The 21,337-nt window shown below is 39.7% G+C and overlaps 1 protein-coding gene across 3 annotated transcripts in view; it reads right to left on the bottom strand.

Annotated features, from left to right (window-relative positions):
• TM2D3 (TM2 domain containing 3) overlaps positions 1–21,337 on the bottom strand; it is a 29,363-nt gene that overhangs the window by 6,390 nt on the left and 1,636 nt on the right. The window contains exons 2-6 of one of the 3 annotated variants that reach the window (XM_023727862.1): positions 18,251–18,408; positions 11,722–11,896; positions 9,669–9,744; positions 3,997–4,182; positions 1,796–2,507 (exon numbers count right to left, since the gene is read on the bottom strand). In XM_023727862.1, the coding sequence (XP_023583630.1) occupies positions 4,017–4,182; positions 9,669–9,744; positions 11,722–11,896; positions 18,251–18,408 (575 nt within the window). In that variant the 3' untranslated portion in view covers positions 1,796–2,507; positions 3,997–4,016. Of the gene's footprint in view, positions 1–1,795; positions 2,508–2,581; positions 4,183–9,668; positions 9,745–11,721; positions 11,897–18,250; positions 18,409–21,337 lie in introns of those variants that run through there. The other 2 variants (XM_023727861.1, XM_023727860.1) reach the window with 2 other exon arrangements.

The raw sequence follows: 21,337 nt of genomic DNA, 5'->3' as shown, positions 1-21,337 counted from the left end.
CAGCCTGTGCACCCGGCAGACCCGTGCCCCACAGACCCAGGTGTTCGCACAACATCCAAATCACATAAAGTCCTATTTTACAGAACATGTTGTGGATGTTAAGCAACACGTGACTGTACTTCAACTCTAAGAATTTATACCAAATGCACCTAAGTTATTGAATTAACTTACATATCTTCTAACATTCTTGCGACACTTCATACTCTCGTAAGTGCTGTCATCAGACACAGCGTGGACAAAGGGAAGCTTAAGAAAGAAGAAGTGTGAAGGAATCAGCCCGCATTTTTAAACTCTCCCAATGTTGCATCAGATACAGTTCATTTTCCACCCACTGCTTACATGATGAACTAAAATCATTTGCAGATTCCTTAGCTGAAGACGTGCCAAAAATAAATCCATTTGTGGAAGAAGGCATAAAAAAATAACCCAGGGAAACAAAGTTGAATGGCATAGAGACATTTTTACATTTTTAAATTGTGAAGCATTGAGATTGTTTTTAGAATTTCTTTTTATAAGCACCATAAATCAAAGCTGCTCCTTACCAATTTACAGAAATCTGATTAACTTGGTGCTACGGCCAAATATGGACTCGAAGCCCATTTCTGCATATTATCTCCCTGCAGCTACCTTCACAGCCCGTCCCTGCAATCATCACTCCCACATGAGCCCTGACACTATGGCATCGACTCACTCAGCAAACACATTCAAGAGTCACTGTGTTTAAGGCATTGTGCCAGGGACAATGGGGGGAGATAGAAATAAATTAACAGCACGGACAATGAGGAATTACTGGGGCAGGTAGAAGAGTGGCTGACAAAGCAAGGTAGGGATTCTTAAGCTGAAGTAATGACACATGGCCTGCTGCAGTGATAAATTCTGCATTTCCAGAGAAGCTTCTGCTGGGGTTGACTGATATGAACTCTCAAGGTCCCAAGCTGTGAAAACAGGTTCCCTATCTAACATCCCCTAGTCAAAGCTCAAGGCACAAACAGCCCGGAGGTAAGACCTAAACGTGACATTCTGCTGCCAGCAGAGGCCCACAGATTTGACAGATCACATCCAACCTCCCCAGTACCCTTTGAAAGTAGTTTTATTACAATTTCTTTTAGGGGCCATGTACAAATTCATCTCCTGAAAATTAGCTAATGAAAAGCTATGGATCACAACAGAATATTACGATATAGTGCTGGAAGATGAGCCTCCTAGGTTGAAAGGCACTACACCATAGCCGCAACAATGGACTCAAGCATACCAACGATTGCGAAGGTGGCGCAGGACTGGTGCAGTAGGGGAAAAACATCATAAAGTTGAGTAAAGCAAAAAGTAAGTTTTATTTGGCATATATTCAAAAGGGCAGAAGTGGGAAATGGACAACCATGCTGCCAGAGCCATGTCTGTCCAAGTTCAAGGAAATACCACAAGAGAGACAAAAGCGGGAAAATGGATACCCATGCTGCCACAGCCATGTCTGCCCCAGTCCAAAGAATATTACAAAACAGGCAAGAATGGGGAAACAGACAAGCATGCTGCCACAGCCATGTCTGCCAAAGATCAGTTACAGAGCCATCGGTATATATTAACATTACAAATAGGCAAAACCATTGAAAGCTTAGCTTTTCAGATTAGCTAGAAACTGTGATCCTACATTTTGAATAGTCCTTCTCAACAATCATTGGTACAGGTTTCAGTTAACAAGAGTCAGGAGGGTCTTCATTTGTCCAACAAATTTCTGTTCACTAAATGCTAATAGAAAAAGATAAGAGTGGAAAGTCTTTTGTGTTGTTTGATTGGCTTTATGTGAAAGTTTCCCTAAAAGACATTTTCCAAGAGTATCTTAGCTATTGTCTCAGGGCCCGGTTGATGTGTCCTTGTGAGCCCAGCTCCAGCTGGGTCATATTCTCTATGCTCAACGAAAGGAAACAATAACTCCAACATTATTTCCTAAATCACTGGGCAATATTTCGTTCTATAGTACATAAGGTCACCATAAGTCAGAACTGACTTGACAGCAACCGAGTTCATCATTCATAAATTAAAGCTGTCTTTGGAAATCAAGTATTTCCTGCTGGTTCTGAGAAGTCCATCAGCTCCACCAAATCCTTTGTATGAAGTTTCTCTCATCTGCTTACATCCTTTAGCTGTGCAAGCTTTTTAGGATGTGAGAACAAGTTCATTCATACATGACCCTTTCAAGAATTCTGAGCCTTTCAGCTTTCACCTTTTTGCATTATTAAATTCAGGCCCCATAGCCATAAAGAGATCAATCGTCACAACAGCTGCTCCACATGTCGTCTCTGAGCTGCGTGCACAGCCGGTGACTTCCCACCACGTCCTGGCTCCGTCTTGTGCGGCAGCTCAGCACGGAAATGCTGGCGATTTTCTCCCGCAGATAACATGGAAGACTTCAGGGGCAATTTTTATTACCGTTAGCAACGGGGCTGCTTCCTTGCAGTAAACACGACCTCTTCTAAGAAATAACCTGCTCGACCCAGAAAGTCTCCTGTACCCTTAATGGGAAAGAAAAAGTGCATGTTTGCCCTTGAAAAGAAACATACAAGGAAAATGGGCTACCGCCATCCTGAAGCACTGCCTGTGCTCTGTGACAAGTTCCTAGAAAACAGCTTAAGATTGGCCGTTTCTGAAATATAAGGTGAAGCACATATAATGAGGATGCGCCACCTAATGACCAGAGCTGGAAATGTTACTCAGCTATACCAACACCTCTCATCAGAAAAGATTCTGTGCTCACGTTCAATTCCCCTTTCAAGTAAACGCCAATTAATAAATAATTTCATGAAGAAAATGTTTTCTGCCCATGCAATTTATGGAGATATTCCTGAAAGATATTTTACAGCTTCTAGATCTGATAGGTTGGTTAACGGTGTTCTTGTTTTTAATACATGCAGATATTTAGAAAATAATACTTGGATTCTGCTTAGGAGGCTGACAACATTTGAAAATGGATGGTGGTGATAGTTGCACTACTTGGTGAATATAATTAATGTCACTGAACTGTATACTTAAAAATGGTTAAAATGACAAATGTTTTGTTATGTATATTTTACCACACATACACAATACTCAGATACAAAATTTGAAAGGAAAAATGCTAAATATTTTTAAATGTTTCAAGAGAAATACTGAGTAAAACCCACTTTGGATTAATAACTGTTTCTTTCTAATAAATGGTGTACAACAGATTTATAAAGACTCAAAAACATTTTTGACAGCAGGATACATTTTTCTAATACTTTCACTGTGTGTCAATAAACCAGCCAGTTATGACTACTTCTGTTGGAATGGTGTAATGCCCTGAAAAATAAACTTTATACTTAATAAAGATGTTATGATTATTCAAGATAATATTTAAATATAGAAAATATAGAGAATACAGACCTACAATATTTCTTAAGGTAACTTGTCATTTTATTAGTTTTTCAGTACTTGTACAACTATTTATATTACTAACAAAACTCAAACCACAGCATCGAGACACAGAAGTTCTACAGCTTACTTGAAACAGTTACAGATAAAGACCAGAGTACGTAGATATTATACTGCAGAACTTAAAGATGGCTGAAGTTTAGGTAGATAACTTTATTTAGCTAACAGAATAAAAACACTTTGGACTTTCTGAAATCATAGCTGAAGACCTTTTCAAGGCAGATTACATTCAGGCCAGAGATAGGTAACAGACTTTTGACTTAAGCAATACAAAACTAAAGTCACAGGCATGAAATGGATTTTCAATCACTGCAGAATCTGTTCTTCTAGTTTAACTAAGCAAGTTTAAATTTTTTCACAGAAAAAAAATATTTCAGGCAAGCAAAAATATATTCCAAATAAACATGGTTCAATGACTTTTTACTTATTTCACCTTGATTAAGGCAGGCAAAGTACAGATACTGTACATTAAAAACAAACACATCACTATATGTCACATTACTTTCTACAGGCAAAAGGACTTTTTCTAAGCGGCTCCTCTCTGAAGCATACCTGAAGAATATCATAACCAGTTAAATGTACAAAGAACCATCTGCTGGACCGACGTAGCCAACTCCAATTAGCAACACATCTATTAGCGTCCATATTCCCAGGCCACCAAAGCTGAAGAGCTTGCCGAGGCCCTCCCGCCACTGGCCCAGGTAGAAACGGTCAGCTCCAAATCCACCGAGGGTGATGCTGCAACATAAAACAAGCAATTCATAAGACCTTCTCCAAATCAACAGCAGCCAACCTGTGTTTCAGTAACTGTACTAAATAAATTTGTGAAAAGGCCTCAGAATATTATCAACTTTAACTATAACACAAATGATTATTTCACAATTTTATACTATCAGATAATCAAAGGTAAGACTTTTTAAATGTCAAAAGTAAACATACTTTTTCGCTGTACTGAAATCTAAATGTTTTCTCCTTTAAAGATAAAGAACTGATCTTGCAGCTTTTTAATCTTGAAAATGGTAGATTCAAGAGAACAAAGCAGGAAGCCCACTCAACAGAAAGACATGGAAGTAGGAGTCAGGAGCTGGAGTCAGCTCAGACACAATCCAGGTGACCAGGATCAAGGTCTCTAACTTTTTCAGTCACTCATCTCTAAAAATTTTGTGTTTGGAATAACTGACTTCTAAGGTTCTTTCGAATCCTGAAATCTAATATTAGGACAACTTTTCATTGTATTTCTTTTTAAGTTTTTCTTATTGAAAATTTCAAACTTATACAAAGGTAAAAAAAGAGAACCGAACCCATGACTCAGCTCCAACAATATCGATACGTAGCCAACGCTGGTCCGTCTATACCTTCACTCCTCCCCTACCTCAGACTTTTTGAAGCAAACCTGCATATTATATCACATACAGTAATTATTTTTAAAGATACTATACTGAACTCTGAGAAGAAAACTATTCTTAATTTTTTTAAGTTGTTAAATGTACCATGGTAATGTAAGAGGTGAATAGTAAGATAAGCTGGGTGAGGGTTGTATGGGAACTCTCCATTACCTTTGCAACTTTCTCTAAATCTAAAATTATTAAAAAATTACAAGTATACTTAAAAAAAGGAAGCAGATGTTAAATTCTAGTCTGAACCATTTCTGACAAAGACTGTAGCCACTTACCTTATTTTTGTTATTTTCTATCTTGGACTTCTCGTTTACTGATATATTACACCTTTCTGCCAGGCAGGACCCTTCTCCTTCCCCAGCTCAAAACCTAATGCAATGGTTCTCAATAAAAGGCGACTTTGCTGGGACATAAAGTGATACCCGTGAGGAGTGTGCCTCTTAGCTCAAGTAGACACAAGAGACTAAACGGGCAGCTTCTGTCCACAGCAGAGATGGGAAGGCAGAGAGGGTTGGCAGCTGGTTGAATGGACATGTGGAATCAGGGGTGGAAAGGAGGAGTGTGCTGTCATACTATGGGGAAAGCAGTTAGGGTAACAAGGTATTTATAAATTTTTGTATGGGAGACTAACTTGAAATGTAAACTTCATTTAAACTACAACAATAAAAAAAACTACAAAAAAAAAAAAAAGGCGACTTTGCCCCCTCGGGGACATCTGCAATGTCTGGAGACAGCTCTGACTGTAATGACTAGGAGTGCTACTGGCATCTAGTGGGTACAGGCTAGGAATGCTGCTAAACATCCCACAGTTCACAAGACGGAATCCTACAACACAGAATTATCTAGTCCAAAATGTCAACAGGGTGAAAAATCCTGCCCTATGCTAGTCTGCAAACCTCAGAGATCTGGGGCTGCAACTCTATGCCTTCAACTCTAGACGGCACAACTTTTTAATTTATAGGTGATTTTTCATGTTTTTTCTCTGTCATTTTCATTTTTCTTTCCAGGTTTTCAGCATTAAGCATTACATTATTTTTTATAATAAGAAGGAAGTTACTAAAAAATAAAAATGTTGTTAGGTGCCATGGAATCGGTTCCAACGCATAGCGACCCTATGTACAACTGAATGAAACGCTGTCCAGTCCTGTGCCATCCTCATGATCATTGTTATGTTTGAGCCCACTGTTGCAGCCACTGCGTTGATCCATCTTACTGAGGGTCTTCCTCTTTTTTGCTGACCCTCTACTTTACCAAGCATGATATCCTTCTCCAGGGACTGCTCCCTCCTGATAACATCTCCAAACTACGTGAGACGAAATCTCATCATCCTCAGTTCTAAGGAGCATTCTGACTGTACTTCTTCCAAGAAAGATCTGTTCATTCTTTTGGCAGTTCATGGTATAGTCAATATTCTTTGTCAACACCATAACTCAAAGGCATCAGTTCTTCTTCACTGTTCTTATTCACTGTTGAGCTGTAGCATGCATATTGTTGTTGTTAGGTGCTGTCAAGTTGGTTTTGACTCATAGCAACCCTATAGGACGGAGTAGAACTGCCCCATAGGGTTTCAAGGAGCAGCTGGTGGATTTGAACTGCCAACCTTTTGGTTTAGCAGCTGAGCTCTTAACCACTCCACCACCAGGGCTCTGTATGCATATTAAGCAATTAAAAATACCATGGCTTGGGTCACGTGCACCTAAGTTCTCAAAGTGACATCCTTGCTTTTTAACACTTTAAAGAGGTCTTTTGCAGCAGATTTGCCCAATGCAATACGTTTGATTTCTTGACAGCTGCTTCCACGGGTGTTGACTGTGGATCCAAGTAAAATGAAATCCTTGGCAACTTCAATCTTTTCTCCATTTATCATGATGTTGCTTATTGGTCCAGTTGTGAGGATTTTGTTTTCCTTATGTTGAGGTGTAATCCATACTGAAGGCTGCAGTCTTTAATCTTCATCAGTTAAGTGCTTCAATTCCTCTTCACTTTCAGCAAGCAAGGTTGTGTCATCTGCATATCACAGGTTGCAAATGAGTCCTGCTCTAATCCTGATGCTGTGTTCTTCTTCATATAGTCCAGCTTCTCAGATTATTTGCTTAGCATACAGACTGAATAAGCATGGTAAAAGGATACAACCCCAACGCACACCTTTCCTTACTTTAAACCATGCAGTATCCTCTTGTTCTGTTTGAACGACTGCCTCTTGGTCTATGTACAGGTTCCTGATAAGTACAATTCAAAGTGTTCTGAGATTCCCATTCCTCACAATGTTATCCATAATTTGTTATGATCCACACACAGTCGAATGCCTTTGCATAGTCAGTAAAATACAGGTAAACATCTTTCTGGTATTCTCTGCTTTTTGCCAAGATCCATCTGACATCAGCATTGATATCCCTCATTCCACATCCTCTTCTGAATCCACCTTGAGTTTCTGGCAGTTCCCTGTCAATGTAGTGCTACAACCTCTTTTGAATGATCTTCAGCAAAATGTTATTTGTATGTAATATTAATGATATTGTTCGATAATTTCAGCATTCTGTTTGATCACCTTTCTTTGGAATGGGCACAAATATGGATCTCTTCTGGTTAGTTTGCCAGGTAGCTGTCTTCTAAATTTCTTGGCACAGACTAGTGGTTGCGTCCAGCATTGCATCTGTTTGTTGAAACATCTCAGTCGGCATTCTGTTAATCCCTGGAGCCTTGTCTTCCACCATTTCCTTTAGTGCAGCTTGGACTTCTTCCTTCAATACCATCGGTTCTTGATATGCTACCTCCTGAAATGGCTGAACGTCGACCAATTCTTTTGGTACAGTGACTCTGTGTATTCATTCCTTCCATCTACTTTTGATGCTTCATATGTCGTTCAATATTTTGCCCATAGAATCCTTCAATACTGCAAGTCAAGACTTTAATTTTTTCTTCAGTTCTTTCAGCCTGAGAAAAGCCAACCATGTTCTTCTCTTTTGGTTTTCTAACTCCAGGCCTTTGCATATTTCATTATAATACTTTGTCTTCTCGAGCTGCCCTCTGAAATCTTCTGTTCTGTTCCTTTTACTTCATCATTTCTTATGTTTGTTTTAGCTACTGTATATTCAAGAGCAAGTTTCAGAGTCTCTTCTGATATCCATTCTGATCTTTTCTTTCTTTCCTATCTTTTTAATGACCTTTTGCTTTCTTCATGTACGATGTTCTTGATGTCATCCCACAACTTGTCTGGTCTTTTGGCCATTAGTGTTCAATGAGTCAAGCCTATTCTTGAGATGATCTCTAAACTCAGGTGGGATATACTCAAAGTTGTACTTTGGCTCTCACGGACTTGTTTTAATTTTCTTCAGCTTTAACTTGAACTTGCATATGAGCAATTAATTGTCTGTTCCACAGTCAACCCCTGGCCTTGTTTTGACTTGTTCTTTCCACAGTGAATTTGATTCCTGTATATTCATTCCACCTGGTGAGGTTCATGTGTACAGTCACTGTTTATGTTGTTGAAAAATGGTATGTCCAATGAGTAGGTTGCTGGTCTTGCAAAATTCTATCATGCAATCTCTGGCATAGTTTTTATCACCAAGGTCATATTTTTCAACTACTGATCCTTCTTCTTTGTTTCCAACTTTCGCATTACAATCACCAGTAATCTCCATCAATGCAATGCATTTTGATTGCAAGTTTGATCAATTTTGGACTGCAGAAGTTGGTAAAAATCTTCAATTTCTTCCTCTTTGGCATTAGTGATTGGTGCATAAATTTAAGTAATAGTTGTATTAACTGGTCTTCTTTGTAGACATATGGATATTATCCTATAACTGACAGCACTGTACCTCAGGATATATCTTGAAATGTTCTTTTGATGATAAATGTGACACCGTTCCTCTTCAATTTGTTATTCATGACATAGTAGACCATATGACTATCGATTCAAAATGACCAATACCAGTCCCTTTCAGCTCACTAATGCCTAGGATATCGATCTTCAAGCGTTTCATTTTATTTTTGACAACTTCCAATTTTCCTAGATTCAGACTTTATACATGGCACATTCTGGTTATTAACAGATGTTTGCAGCTGTTTCTTCTTATTTTGAGTCATGTCACATCAGTAAATGAAGGTCCCCAAAGCTTTACTCCATTCATGTCATTAAAGCTGACTCTACTTTGAGGAGGCAGCTCTTCCCCAGTTGTATTGAGTACCTTCCAACCTGAGGGGCTCATCTTCTGGCACTATATCAGAAAATGCTCTGCTGCTATTCATAAGGTTTTCACTAGCCAATTTCTCTTAGAAGTAGACTTCCAGATCCTTCTTCCTAGTCTGTGTTAGTCTGGCACTCTGCTGAAATCTGTCCATCATGGGTGACCCTGCTGGTATTTGAAATACTGCTGGCATAGCTTCCAGCATCACAGCAATACGTAAGCCACCACAGTACAACAAACTGACAGACAAGTGGTGAAAAAATTTAAAAATACACATTGTAAATCTACCTATTTTAAATCATCTGTGGTGAAGAAGTTAGGCATTTTCCAATTCATAGTACATTTAGGATTAGAATTCCTGATTGGTTCTAATAATCAATAATAATGGCTCAATTGTGTCATCTCTGGAGTGCACAAGCATCTTGGGAGAAAAGCTAACATTCCTGCCGTTAAATTACACCAAGGCACTGCTCTGGTCATCTAAACATCTCCCTGTAGCCCTACATTTCCCAGAATGTATATGACACACGTGGTAGGACCCAAGTCAAGGAGTAGCTTGGCTGAGCTCAGTTTTGGAAAATTCTGCTAATCCCATAGAAATCAAATGGCATCTTTAACATATACTGGTAACAAAGCTTACCTTAGAGCCAGAGCAGTAGACCATTTATAACCTCCAGTCCAATTGCAGTACAGCATTTTGGGAAAAGTACGGTTACCTTAAAAAGAGGAAAATATTCCACATAGAAATACACAAATACTCTGACACAGAGACTTTACTGTAAGTAATGGCCTCATAATTTTAAATATAAAAAAAATCAACTCTTTTTATAAGAATCTCTATAAATATTATTAAGAACATATAGTAAAAAGAAAGTCTTTACCACCTATAAGCATAGATTTAATGTTTAAACCAGTTCAGTAAGGGTTACAGCTTAATGAATGTAAAATGTCTTACCAGATATCAAGACTCACGATAAAGCTATAGTAATTAAGCCGGTGTGGTACTGACATATACAAATCAGTCCATCGGAAAAGGAGATCACAGAAAAAGAACAACGGACATTTAAACACTTCATGTATGACAGAGGTCATGTTGTAGATCAAAAGGGAATAGGTACTGAGACAATGGTTATCCATGTGGAAAAATAAGTGAAACTGAATCCCTACCTCAAACCATACACCAAAACCAATTCCAGGTGGATTAGAGACCTAAATGTAAAAGGCCAAACTTAAAATTTTTAAAAGAAAATATAAGAAATTATGATTCTGAGGTAGGAAAATATTTCTTAAACAATAACCAAAAAGTGTAAACTAAAAAAGATTAATAACTTCCAGTCATTAAATTTAAAAGTTCTGTTCATCAAAAGATACCATAAAGAAATGAAGACTCCATGTGGAGTAAGGGAGAACGCAGAAAACCAAAGACACAAAGGAAAGATTAGTCCAAGGGACTAATGGATCACAACTATCACAGCCTCCACCAAACTGAGTCCAGCATAACTAGATGGTGCCCAGCTACCACCATCGACTTCTCTGATACGGATAACAATAGAGGGTCCCGGACAGAGCTGGAGAAAAATGCAGAACAAAAGCGTAACTCACCAAAAAAAAAAAAAAAAAAAAGACCAGACTTACTGATCTGACAGAGACTGAGAAACCTGAGAGCATGGCCCCTAGACACCTTTTTCGCTCAGTACTGAAAACACTCTTGAGGTTCACCCTTCAGCCCAGGGACAAGGACAAGAAGGCAGAAGGGGACAGCAAAGCTGGAAGAAGAGAAATGGGGAAACCAAGGTCGAGAAGGGGAGAGTGCTGACACGTCACAGGGTTAGCAACCAATGTTTCAAAACAGTATGTGTATTAATCGTTTACTGAGAAACTAATTTGCTCTGTCACCCTTCACCTAGAAGCACAATTTAAAAAAAGGTCACTATATGAAAGAGGGCTTTCAGGGAAACCAAATAATTAGTATCCAAAATAAAAACAAATTCCTAGAAATCTCTAAGAAAAAGATAAAAATTAAGAAGGACAACAAGTATTAGAGAGAATTTGGATTATTAAGAACTATTGTGTCCTACTGGTGGGAATGTAAATAGATACAATCATTTTGCAAAATGATATATGTTAGAGAATATATACTACCTAACTCTTACACATGTGCAATAAATATGTACAAAAACTTTAATCGCAGCACAGTCTGTAACAGCAAGAAATTATACCTATTACAAATACACAGGAGAATGCATAAACTGTGATAAAATCTTACAATGGGTTATTATAGAAGGCAGAGCAACTGGATGAAGGAAAAGTACCCAGGCAGTTACAATAGTGTTGGTACTATTTTAGCTAATTTGGTTAAAATTCAATTACTGTGATTATGCTTTACAGCTTACATACTTTTCCTTTTATCAAATATTACATTTAAAAATATAATAAAAGAAAAATACATGAGGATAATAAGTTTTGTTTAGCCAATAAAGTTTTAAAACGCAGGATAGTTTAAAAACTTATGAAGTGCAAATCTTCTGGATGCCTTTTATAAAGTTCATCAATGAGGCCTGGAATAACTAAAAGGCTGCTGATAAAATAATTTAAATTTAATCCTCAAATCTCAGATTACAGTTAAGTAAACTTAGAGAAACAACGTTTTGCTCACACACGTCCTGAAACTCTCTGCCTGAACTCTGACTTACCCAGGCAGTGAACGTGGTCCCGCACTGTGCAGTTGGCAGCATACCGCTGCCGAGGACAGGACACTGTCATGCAGCTGGTGGAGTTGGAACACTCGTAATCTGTTTCTGGAAGCTGCCAGCAAAATCTGCAAGTCATGTTGATGATGAAGTTCTTTTGGGATCTGGACTCTTCATTCTATATACCAAAGGACACAGAGTTAATAAATCATAAGACAGTAATTTGTTAATATGTCAATAAAACTAAACAGTCATATGACACAAAGCTTCTAAAACACTTATAACTTGGTACTAAATATCAGAAAAAGAGGTACCAAACAATATGTGTAAGCAAAACAAGTACATATGGTATGATCCTATAATCATAAAAATATACACCGAAAAATACATGTCTAAAAAAAGTAGATAAATTCACAACAAAATGTTAACAAAGGTTATTTCAGATTACACCACACTTTTGCTTAAATTTTCAATAATGAGCATGTGTACTTCTGTTAATAGAGAAAAAAGAAATAAAAACTTGTTTTATAAATCCATAGGGCCACTGATAGCTGGAAGGAATATGTAAGTGCATGTGTTTAAGGTCACTGAGCTACAAGTTGTGAGTAGAACTCAGATCCCCTAACCACCAGCCTGATGTTCCTGTATGTACAACACACTGTTATGCATCTGAGTCCCCATCTTCCCTAACACCTCCAATCATGGTCCAGCCCAGCACTCCAGGTCTATTACTGCTGCTCCCACCTCCACGAGCACCAGCATGACCAACCAACAGGTAGATCATAGAGAATCACCCTCAACTAGGAAAATCCACAAGACATGTAAGGGGCTCAGCAAGTGTTTACTGCTGGCCCTTAGTTTCTGAGACCAGAGATTTGGCTTTTTTCAATTCCATTTAAAATGTTTTTCTTTTGTTTTGTTTATAAAACAAAATAATCTGTAACCTCTCCAGAGATAACCATTTTTAATCTTCTTTCAATTTTTTTTGTTTATACGTTTACATAACTGGAATCATACTGAAAGCATTTTGTATCCATTTTTAACCCCACTTCACATTATATGGAGCCCTGGTGGCGCAGTGGTTAGCAGCTACAACTGTTAACCAAGAGGTCGGGACTTCGAATCCACCAGTTGAGCTTTGGAAACCCTATGCGGCAGTTCTACTCTGTCCTATAGGGTCGCTGTAGTGAGAATTGATTGGACAGCAACTGGTTTTGGTTTTCACATTACATAACCAAAAACCCAAATCTGTTGCTACTGTGTCAATTTTGACTCACAGTGACCCTACAGGACAGCACAGAACTGTCCCATAGGGGTTTCAAGGCTGTAATCTTTACGGAAGCAGACGAGCCTCATCTTTCTCCCGTGAAGTAGCTGGTGTGTTCTAACCACCGACCTTTTGGTAAGCAGTGGAGCACTTAACCACTGTGCCACCGGGGCTCCTTATTCACGTTATATAGTAACATATTTTTCAAAATCATTTTAAACGGTCACACAATCATCTCTGGAAGTTATCATATTCATTATTTTGATCAATGCAAAACTGCTTTTTATGGATAGTGTTTAAAACTGGGTAACGCACCACCTGATTGAGGTTACATTGTTTTTTATATGTCCGCATATTTTTAGTGATGCATTCAGAACAGTTTACAAATTATGTTTTTGAAAACTAGGTAATACATACACATGGTACAAATTTCACGACACAACAGGAAGGTGAAGAGTAAGCCTGCCTCACCTGGCCTCCAGGCCCCTGGCCAGCCTCTGCCCTCCCAGCGCTTAGCACTGCTCACCTGTACCTGCTTACTAGGACCCCATGCACTTCCAGGGACAGTCTATTCTAGTCTGTACACATGGACATTTGTATCATATTTCCTTTTTAAAATTTTAACTTTTCCACTGATTTTTACTCACTTAATTTTGAAGTTATCAGTACATATCCCTAGAGCTGCCTACTTCTTTTTAATGGCTGCAATGTATTTACTCTATTACATGGGTGCATGATCATTTAAAATGTTATCTCTTGGACTTTTAGCTTGTTTCAAATCTTCTGCTTTGATGAACAGTGCTACTAGGAATATCCTTATCACACTTATTTACGTCCATGTGCAAGAATATTTGTAAGAATTGTAGATATGGAATTGCTAGGTCAAAGACTATATGCGTATGCTTGCCAGAGATGACAAATTGCCTCCAACAGGTTCAATCCTTTGCCCACTCACTAACTTGTCTTCTTATACCCTCACTCAGAGTGTTATCAAACTTTATTATTTTTTTTACCACTATGATAGGTTAAAAATGCATTTGTTTGTATTTAATTATGAGAAAAATTAAACAATGTTTTCATGTTGAAAGTCCATTTGCATTTCCTTTCCTATGAACCACTGCTTATGTTCTAAGTCCATTTTTCTACAGACTGTCATTATTTTCTCATTGACTTTTAGGAAATCTTTATTAATTACAGATATTAGTGCATTATTTGCCACATATATTAGAAATACTTTTTCCTAGTCTGTCATTTGTCTTTTGCCTTTGTGCCTTTTTAGCACCATTAGAAATCTCTAATTTTTAGTAGTCAAATGTATCAATTCTTCCTTTATGGCTTCTACATTTTATTTCAAATTTAGAAAAACATTTCCCACTTTGGGATTATTTAAAAAAAAAAAATTTCTCTGGCTCTTCAGGGTTTCATTTTGTACGTTAAATCTTTGATCTATCCAGAATTTATTTTGATATATAAAAAGACGGGTATCCAACTTTTTTTTTTTTTTAGATAGTTACCTAGGCATCCCAATATTTACTGAATCCACCTTCTCCTCACCACAATTAACCCCTTCAAAAGCTCATCTATTGTAAAAAGATTTGTCACCTTTCCCTCTGTAAATAGCTGTCATTACTAAAGGAACACAGAACTCATGTGAAGAAATTATACCTGCTTCAGAAACTGCAGTGTAATGGACTGCTTTTGTGTGGCTTTTCTCTCCATGGTCTTGTAACTCCCATCCAGGTGATTGGGTGGGACTGTGCAGATATGTTAATTGTGGCCCACTAAAGGGATTGGTCAGTTTTGCCATCCCACTGGGCTTGAAATGAGCCACCCTAGAGGCAGGAAAGAGAGAATCCCACCACCACCAAGGAAGAACAGTCAGGACCCAGCACACCCTTTGGACCCAGAATCCCTGTGCTGAGAAGCTCCTGGAAGCAAGAGACTGAGAGAGAGAGAGCTGTAAACCTAAGACGCTGAGAAGTGGTGGCAAGAGACACCCAGTAGCAGAGACTCAGCAGTGGGAGATGGTGCGGTGGGCTTCCCGGCCCACATAGGAAGAAAGCTGAGTGCCTTTGAGCGGAGGCCTAGGGCCAGGGAGAGGCGTGCCAGTGACCACAGCTAAGAAGAGGTTGTCCTGATGGAAGAACTGTATCCTGAGCATTTCTGAACCTGAATTGTAACCTATTACTTTCCTGATAAATTTGATAATTATGGGAGCCCTGGTGGTGCAGTGGTTAAGAGTCTGGCTGCTAACCAAAAGGTCGGCAGTTCGAATCCACCAGCCACTCCTTGGAAACCCAATAGCGCAGTTCTACTCTGTCCTATAGGGTCGCTATAATCATATTGTCTGTGAGTTCTGTATGGCCACTGCAGTGAATTACTGAACCCAAGAGAGAAGCAAAGAGCGCCATGGGAGGGACGGTTGGTGTCAGAACTGGTAAAGATGGCGGAAGGAGAAGGCTTGTCTGACCTCCACTTCATAGGAATCAGCCTTGGGCTGTTGATCTTGATTTTCATTTTCCTTCCCCCTTGTGAAGTTAGAGAAGGTCAGATGCCACACCCACACCATTTTTACAGATACACTAGTGGACTGCTATCTTCTCTGAATAACACAAAGCAACATTTCAGCCCAGCACATCTCCAGGTGGCCTAACTGGCTTGACAGTCATCATTTCATTGGAACCGTAGCTATATGATACGGAGGGGATTGCAAGGTTTTATTTCTATTTATATAGTACTTAATGCGGTAGTTATCCAAACAATTTCTTTGACTAGCAGACTCCAGGCAAGATTCCCTTAGCCAGTGAGTCCTAGTCAATGTGCATGGAGAGAGGGGAGCTAGAAGAGCAAGTTCAAAACATCGTGGGTGGGGAGGAAGGAGAGAGCACGAAAGCCTGCACGGGGGAGTGAGCAAGGGAACCTGTATCTGCCTGGGTGCGTGCAGGTCATGGACTACTGTTCTTGAAATGGTCATTGATTTACCAAGGAGGGACCCTACAGATTGTCATTAAACAAGTAAGGAAAGAGCACAATTTGCCTACATGACAAAGTCACAGGGTTCTGGGACCCATGTCTCCTGAAACCCAATTCACAGATCACCAGGGTCTACTGGGACAGACGTCAGGGTACACAGCTGAGGTGAGCGGGCACCTGCTATTTCATAGGACCCACCAGTACTTGTCAGAGTGAGGGAAGCGGATGAAAAGCAGGAGAGGGAGAATCCTATCCAGGGCCTATCTCAGCCGGGGAGAGGACTGTACCACGGACCGTGACCAAGAAGTTCAGAAACTTTCCTAAGCTCTCTACAGTTGTTTGTTTCTTCATCCTCTGCCTATTTTCTACTAACAACAGTGTTTACTTGTCACTGGAACACTTAAGGAAGAGATCAAGATGAATGCCAAAGAAGCTGAGGTAAACGACATAGGAGGCTTCATCATGGAAAAGTTCCCCTTAGACATCAGATAGTTTCCTCATTATTTAGTAAGTATCTACTAACCGAACCCAACCCAACCCGTTGCCGTCGAGTCAATTCTGACTCATAGCGACCCTATAGGACAGAGTAGAATTGCCCCATAGAGTTTCCATGTGCCCTCAAATAAATAGGTCTGGCTATTAGGTAATTAAGAAAAAAAAAACTCTATTTAAGACACAGAACAAAGATTCACTGGTAATTTAAGGGCAGTCGTGAAGACTATCTTGCAACTAAGTTCGATATTTCAGTATGCCTTAAAGGGTAAGGCTGATATATGAAAATGGCAAATACTTAAGCTTACAAAAACCAAATCCAGGCATGAGACAGCATAACAGTTTACTTCCCCTTTGGAGTGAAGCCTCCTGTGTTATCTAGTGCTGCTATAATAGAAATATCACAAGTGGATGGCTTTAACAAGAAGTTTATTCTCTCACAGTCTAGGAGGCTGGAAGTCTGAATTCAGGGTGCCAGCTCCAGGCGAAGGCTTTCTCTCTGCGATGGCACTGGGGGAAGGTTCTTGTCATCAATGTTCCCCTGGTCTAGGAGCTTTTCAGCACAGGGACCCTTGGTCCAAAGGACGTGCACGCTCCTGGCTCTTCTTGCTTGGTGGTAATGAGGTCCCCATCTCTCTGTTCATTTCTCTTTTACATCTCAAAAGAGATTGACTCAAGATACAACCTAATCTTGTAGATAAGAGTCCTGCCTCATTAACATCACAGAGGTAGGATTTACAACACATAGGAAAATCACATCAGATGACAAAATGGCGGACAATCACACAATACTGGGAATCATGGCCTAGCCAAGTTGGCACACATTTTGGGGGGTAGAATTCAATCCGTAACACCTCCCTAATTTCTGATGCTGACTTCAGGAGAATTACAGAAAGAGCCTGGAGGTGGAAGGAACCTTCCAATCTAGCCTTTCGCAGGCCAAGTTCCAAAGAATATAGAGGGTGGAAAAGGTATTTGGTTCAAATGAGTGAAGGAAATGCCAGAACTGCTGTGTCAAAGGAAATTCATAATAGAAGAGAGTATGGAATCTCTTTTTTGCCCCTGGACTACTTCCCAGAACAAGGGTTCCATGATAACACTTTAGGAAAAGCTGTTCTGGACGCATCCTCTTGTTTTATAAAAGAGATTAATAAACCATACAGCTAGTTACAGCAGGGCCAAGAGTAAAACACTGCTTCAGTACTAACTTCTACTCTTTATCTTGCTCAGATCCTAGGACAGAATTCCCAGACAAGGGAATGTGCAATAGCTATGTGGTCCACTTGTTAAAAATACAGATAGCTGTCTCCCCAACCTATTCAGATTCAGCAGGTCTGGGGCTGCCTCCAAGTGTCTGTGGTTCTAACAGGAGCGCATGGAGCTGTGAGGCAGGCATTCTACAGCACTTTCTAAGGAACACTGACTATGACAGGCTTTCTAGGCTCCTTCCTCTCTAGGTCAAAATATCAGAGCTCGGCTGTAAATGTGATGACTGTAACAGCGTCGTTCTTAATGCGCAAACAGTACGCTTGAGCTTTTCTTATTTCCAACTTTCTGTAAGAGGTCTGTTAACTGCTCCAGTTTATCCTCATGTCAAAAAACTGTCATCCAAACTCTTGCAACCAAATCTTGCTTTGAAATGAAATTTCAGTCTTCTGATAAATTTGACTTTATTCCTAAAATATTACTTACAAAATGCAGAGCACTTTCAGAATTTTCCCCCGATGGTCAAGTCTGAACTATACTGTAACTCGAAGTTTACAATGAATTTATTTAGAATAAGTAAGTTGTGGTACTTACAACACAGGTAACAGAAGGCTTGACTGTGCAGTCAAAAGTGACAGGCTTCCCATAGACACAGGAGAAATTTGTCTTGCAGTCTACACAGTCGGCCGGAAGTCGGCTACACAAACCATTGCTTGGACACTTCGTCACATAAGGTGGGATTTCGGTACTTTCTATGCAAGGTGAGAGAGAAGCTTATTCTCTGACAATACTGATCAGAATAACAGAAGAAAACAATCATTTTCTAAGGTTAAGAAACATGATCATTAGCAATGAGATGTCAGAGGGTAGACTGTCTATGCTGAAAAGGTTCGGCATGTGACAGCTGACCAGCAAAGAAAAGAGCCCACCATTGTCTCAAAATACAGCTAGAGACCCGTGTAATGCTAAAGTGAAAGACGTCTACTGGAAACTGGTAGAGATCTGAGATTCAAACCCTGAGAACTTTATTTCATTAAATACAAAATTGCAAAAAAAAAAACCAAAAACAAGTCTTATTAAAATCCTTAGTCAAACCTGAGAGGCGGCTGTTACAGGTAGAAAGAAATGAAAAGATGACAAGGAATGACATGCGTAGGAGGATGCCCCCTGTCCACTGGAGGAGGGGCTTCCTGGATGTGCCACTGAGCAGTCACTCGAGTGCTGGTGGGGCCATGAGGCTGCTGCTGCTGCTCTGAGCACATGACTCCTTCATCCTTCAGCCCACACACTACTGAACACCTACTATGTTCCACTGGGACTACTGTGGTGACTAAGACAGACAAGAGCCTGCTCTAAACAAGTAAATGAGCAAAATTACTACACATGGTAAAAAGTGCTATGAAGAACTTAACAACAAACAGTGAGAGAAAGAACAATGGGGAAGATGTTTGCGTTAGCCAATAGGGCCTAAGACAAGAAATCTTTGAGATGATACATAAACCTGAAAGCTGGCAGTAACAAACATCCACCTACACGAAGTGTTCTTGGCCCAGGGAAGATGAAGAATGAAGGGCTTTAGGCAGGAAAGAGCTCAAAGGACTCTCAGGAGGCTAGTGAGAGGGGCCGAGAGGAAGAACAGAGAGGCAGGCAGGCGCCACGTCATGCACAGTCCAGCAGGGCAAGTTGGGGGGTTTGGATTTTCATCTGAGTGAGATGGGAAAGTAACCTTGTTGGATGTACACTTTAAAGGAGTAATTCTGGTCACAGGAAAAATGTGGCTATTTCCATTTAAGTTAATTAAACTTAAAAAACATAAAAAATTCAGTTACTCAGCTGCACTAGCCACATTTCAAGTTTTCAATAGCCACGAGCGGCTAGTGTCTGTCATATTGGGACAATGCAGATCTAGAACACACAGAAAGTTTCTATGTGGCAGCATTCAGACTGTCTCTACAGAGGAAATGATGGTGCTCGGGTTTAGGGGATGGTTTTGGAGGTGGAGAAAGGTAGGCAATTCAAATGTTCTACAGATAAAACTGGTAAGACTTGCTGATGAGCGGGATGAGGGGCTGAGAGAAAGGGAGGAATCAAGACTTTGATTCAAGCAAAATTAAGGAAGAAACAGGGCTGCTTTTTTGTTGTTTGACTGACTGATGTAGGCAGCAGGGAACAAAGAGCTGTATTTTAGATACATTAAGTTTGAGATGCCTATAACATCCAAGTTGCGATGCCAAGCAGACATCTGGATATTCTTTACAAATTCACTCTATATAAATATGAAGGTTTTGTGTCTAAGTTAAAACCCTAGTAACATATAAAGTGTAGCAACTTAGATGAATCTCAAATATACCATGCTAAGCAAAAAAAGCCAGATCCAAAAGGCTACATGCTATTTGATTCCATATATACGATATTGTGGAAAAAGCAAAACTATAGGGACAGATAAGGGATCAGTGGCTGTCAGAGGCTGGGAATGGGGGAAGTGGTGCCTACAAAGGGCAGCAGGGGACTTGGCAGGGTGGTGATGGAACTGTTCTATCTTGATTATGGTGGTGGTTTCACAACTGCATGCATTTGTCAAGTCATAGAACTATACGTTAAAAAGGGAAAATTTTATCATATGTAAAATATACTTCAATAAACCTGATTAAAAAAAAAAAGGACGCAAAAGATGTAAAATGTATCTCAGACTTAAATGAACTTATATAATCACGTGCCTAGTGTCATGCATGTATCATGGTGGGGAGGAGTTGGGTCTCTTCATCACTTACCATAAACAAACATCTACATGCAAAAAAGACACAGCAGCCTCAGACACGTGTATCAACTATATGTACTACTCTGTGCTGGGGTCTAGTCAACGAACAAGAGTCCGGGCTTCTGCACATTCAGTCACTAAAGCCCTAAGTGTACCCCTAACTACACACTTGTGCCATGCCAGATCCTGTTGCAATGGATGGATCTCATTAAAGAGCGGCTACAGTGTGTGATTCAAGTACACACTAAATGTTAAGAGGAAGAGTTATAGCTTTATCATCAAAACACAACATTGTTTTTTGCTGGGGGCGAATTTACAAGGGAAACAGTACTGCAACTGGTTCTTCTAGTACCTTCAGGAATACCCTTTATGAGGACTTAGGCTGACTCACTGTGCATGTCAGTGTTCTGGAGAACACAGCTAAATGGTGGCCTTGCTACACAGGAACCAGATGGAAGGCCAGGTCTACACCTTATTTAATTTTATAGTTATGCGGAATAGTAGCGATTGATCTCTAGTGCAATGGAATGGAAAAAGCACCGAGCTGGAGTTGAGACACCTGTAACCGAGGCAGGGTTCTGTCACTGGCCAGCTGTATGACCTGGGGCAAAAGCTCAAGAGCCAAGCACCTCACTGGTAGAAGTAATTAATAACTGTCCCCAAAATGGCTGTGAAAATTAAAGGTACTAATGGATATGCAATGTAATGCTGGGTACAAGTTAGGGGCTCAAAAAATCTACCTAACATTTTACAAGATGAAAAACAAATTTCCTGACTTCCAATCCTATGTTCTTTTCAGTTAATTCACTAATTTGGAAATGAAGCCACAGACACCAGCTAACCACGAATAAATCAGTATTAACTTTGGAAAATTTTTGTCATTATTCCACATTGGTACTTGAATAACATTTACATATTACCAA

This window comes from Trichechus manatus, unplaced genomic scaffold, assembly GCF_000243295.1.
Source record: "Trichechus manatus latirostris isolate Lorelei unplaced genomic scaffold, TriManLat1.0 scaffold00019, whole genome shotgun sequence".
Classification (NCBI taxonomy): Eukaryota; Metazoa; Chordata; class Mammalia; order Sirenia; family Trichechidae; genus Trichechus; species Trichechus manatus.
Note: the sequence above shows the minus strand (reverse complement) of the source record. Positions and strands in the feature narration are given on the sequence as shown.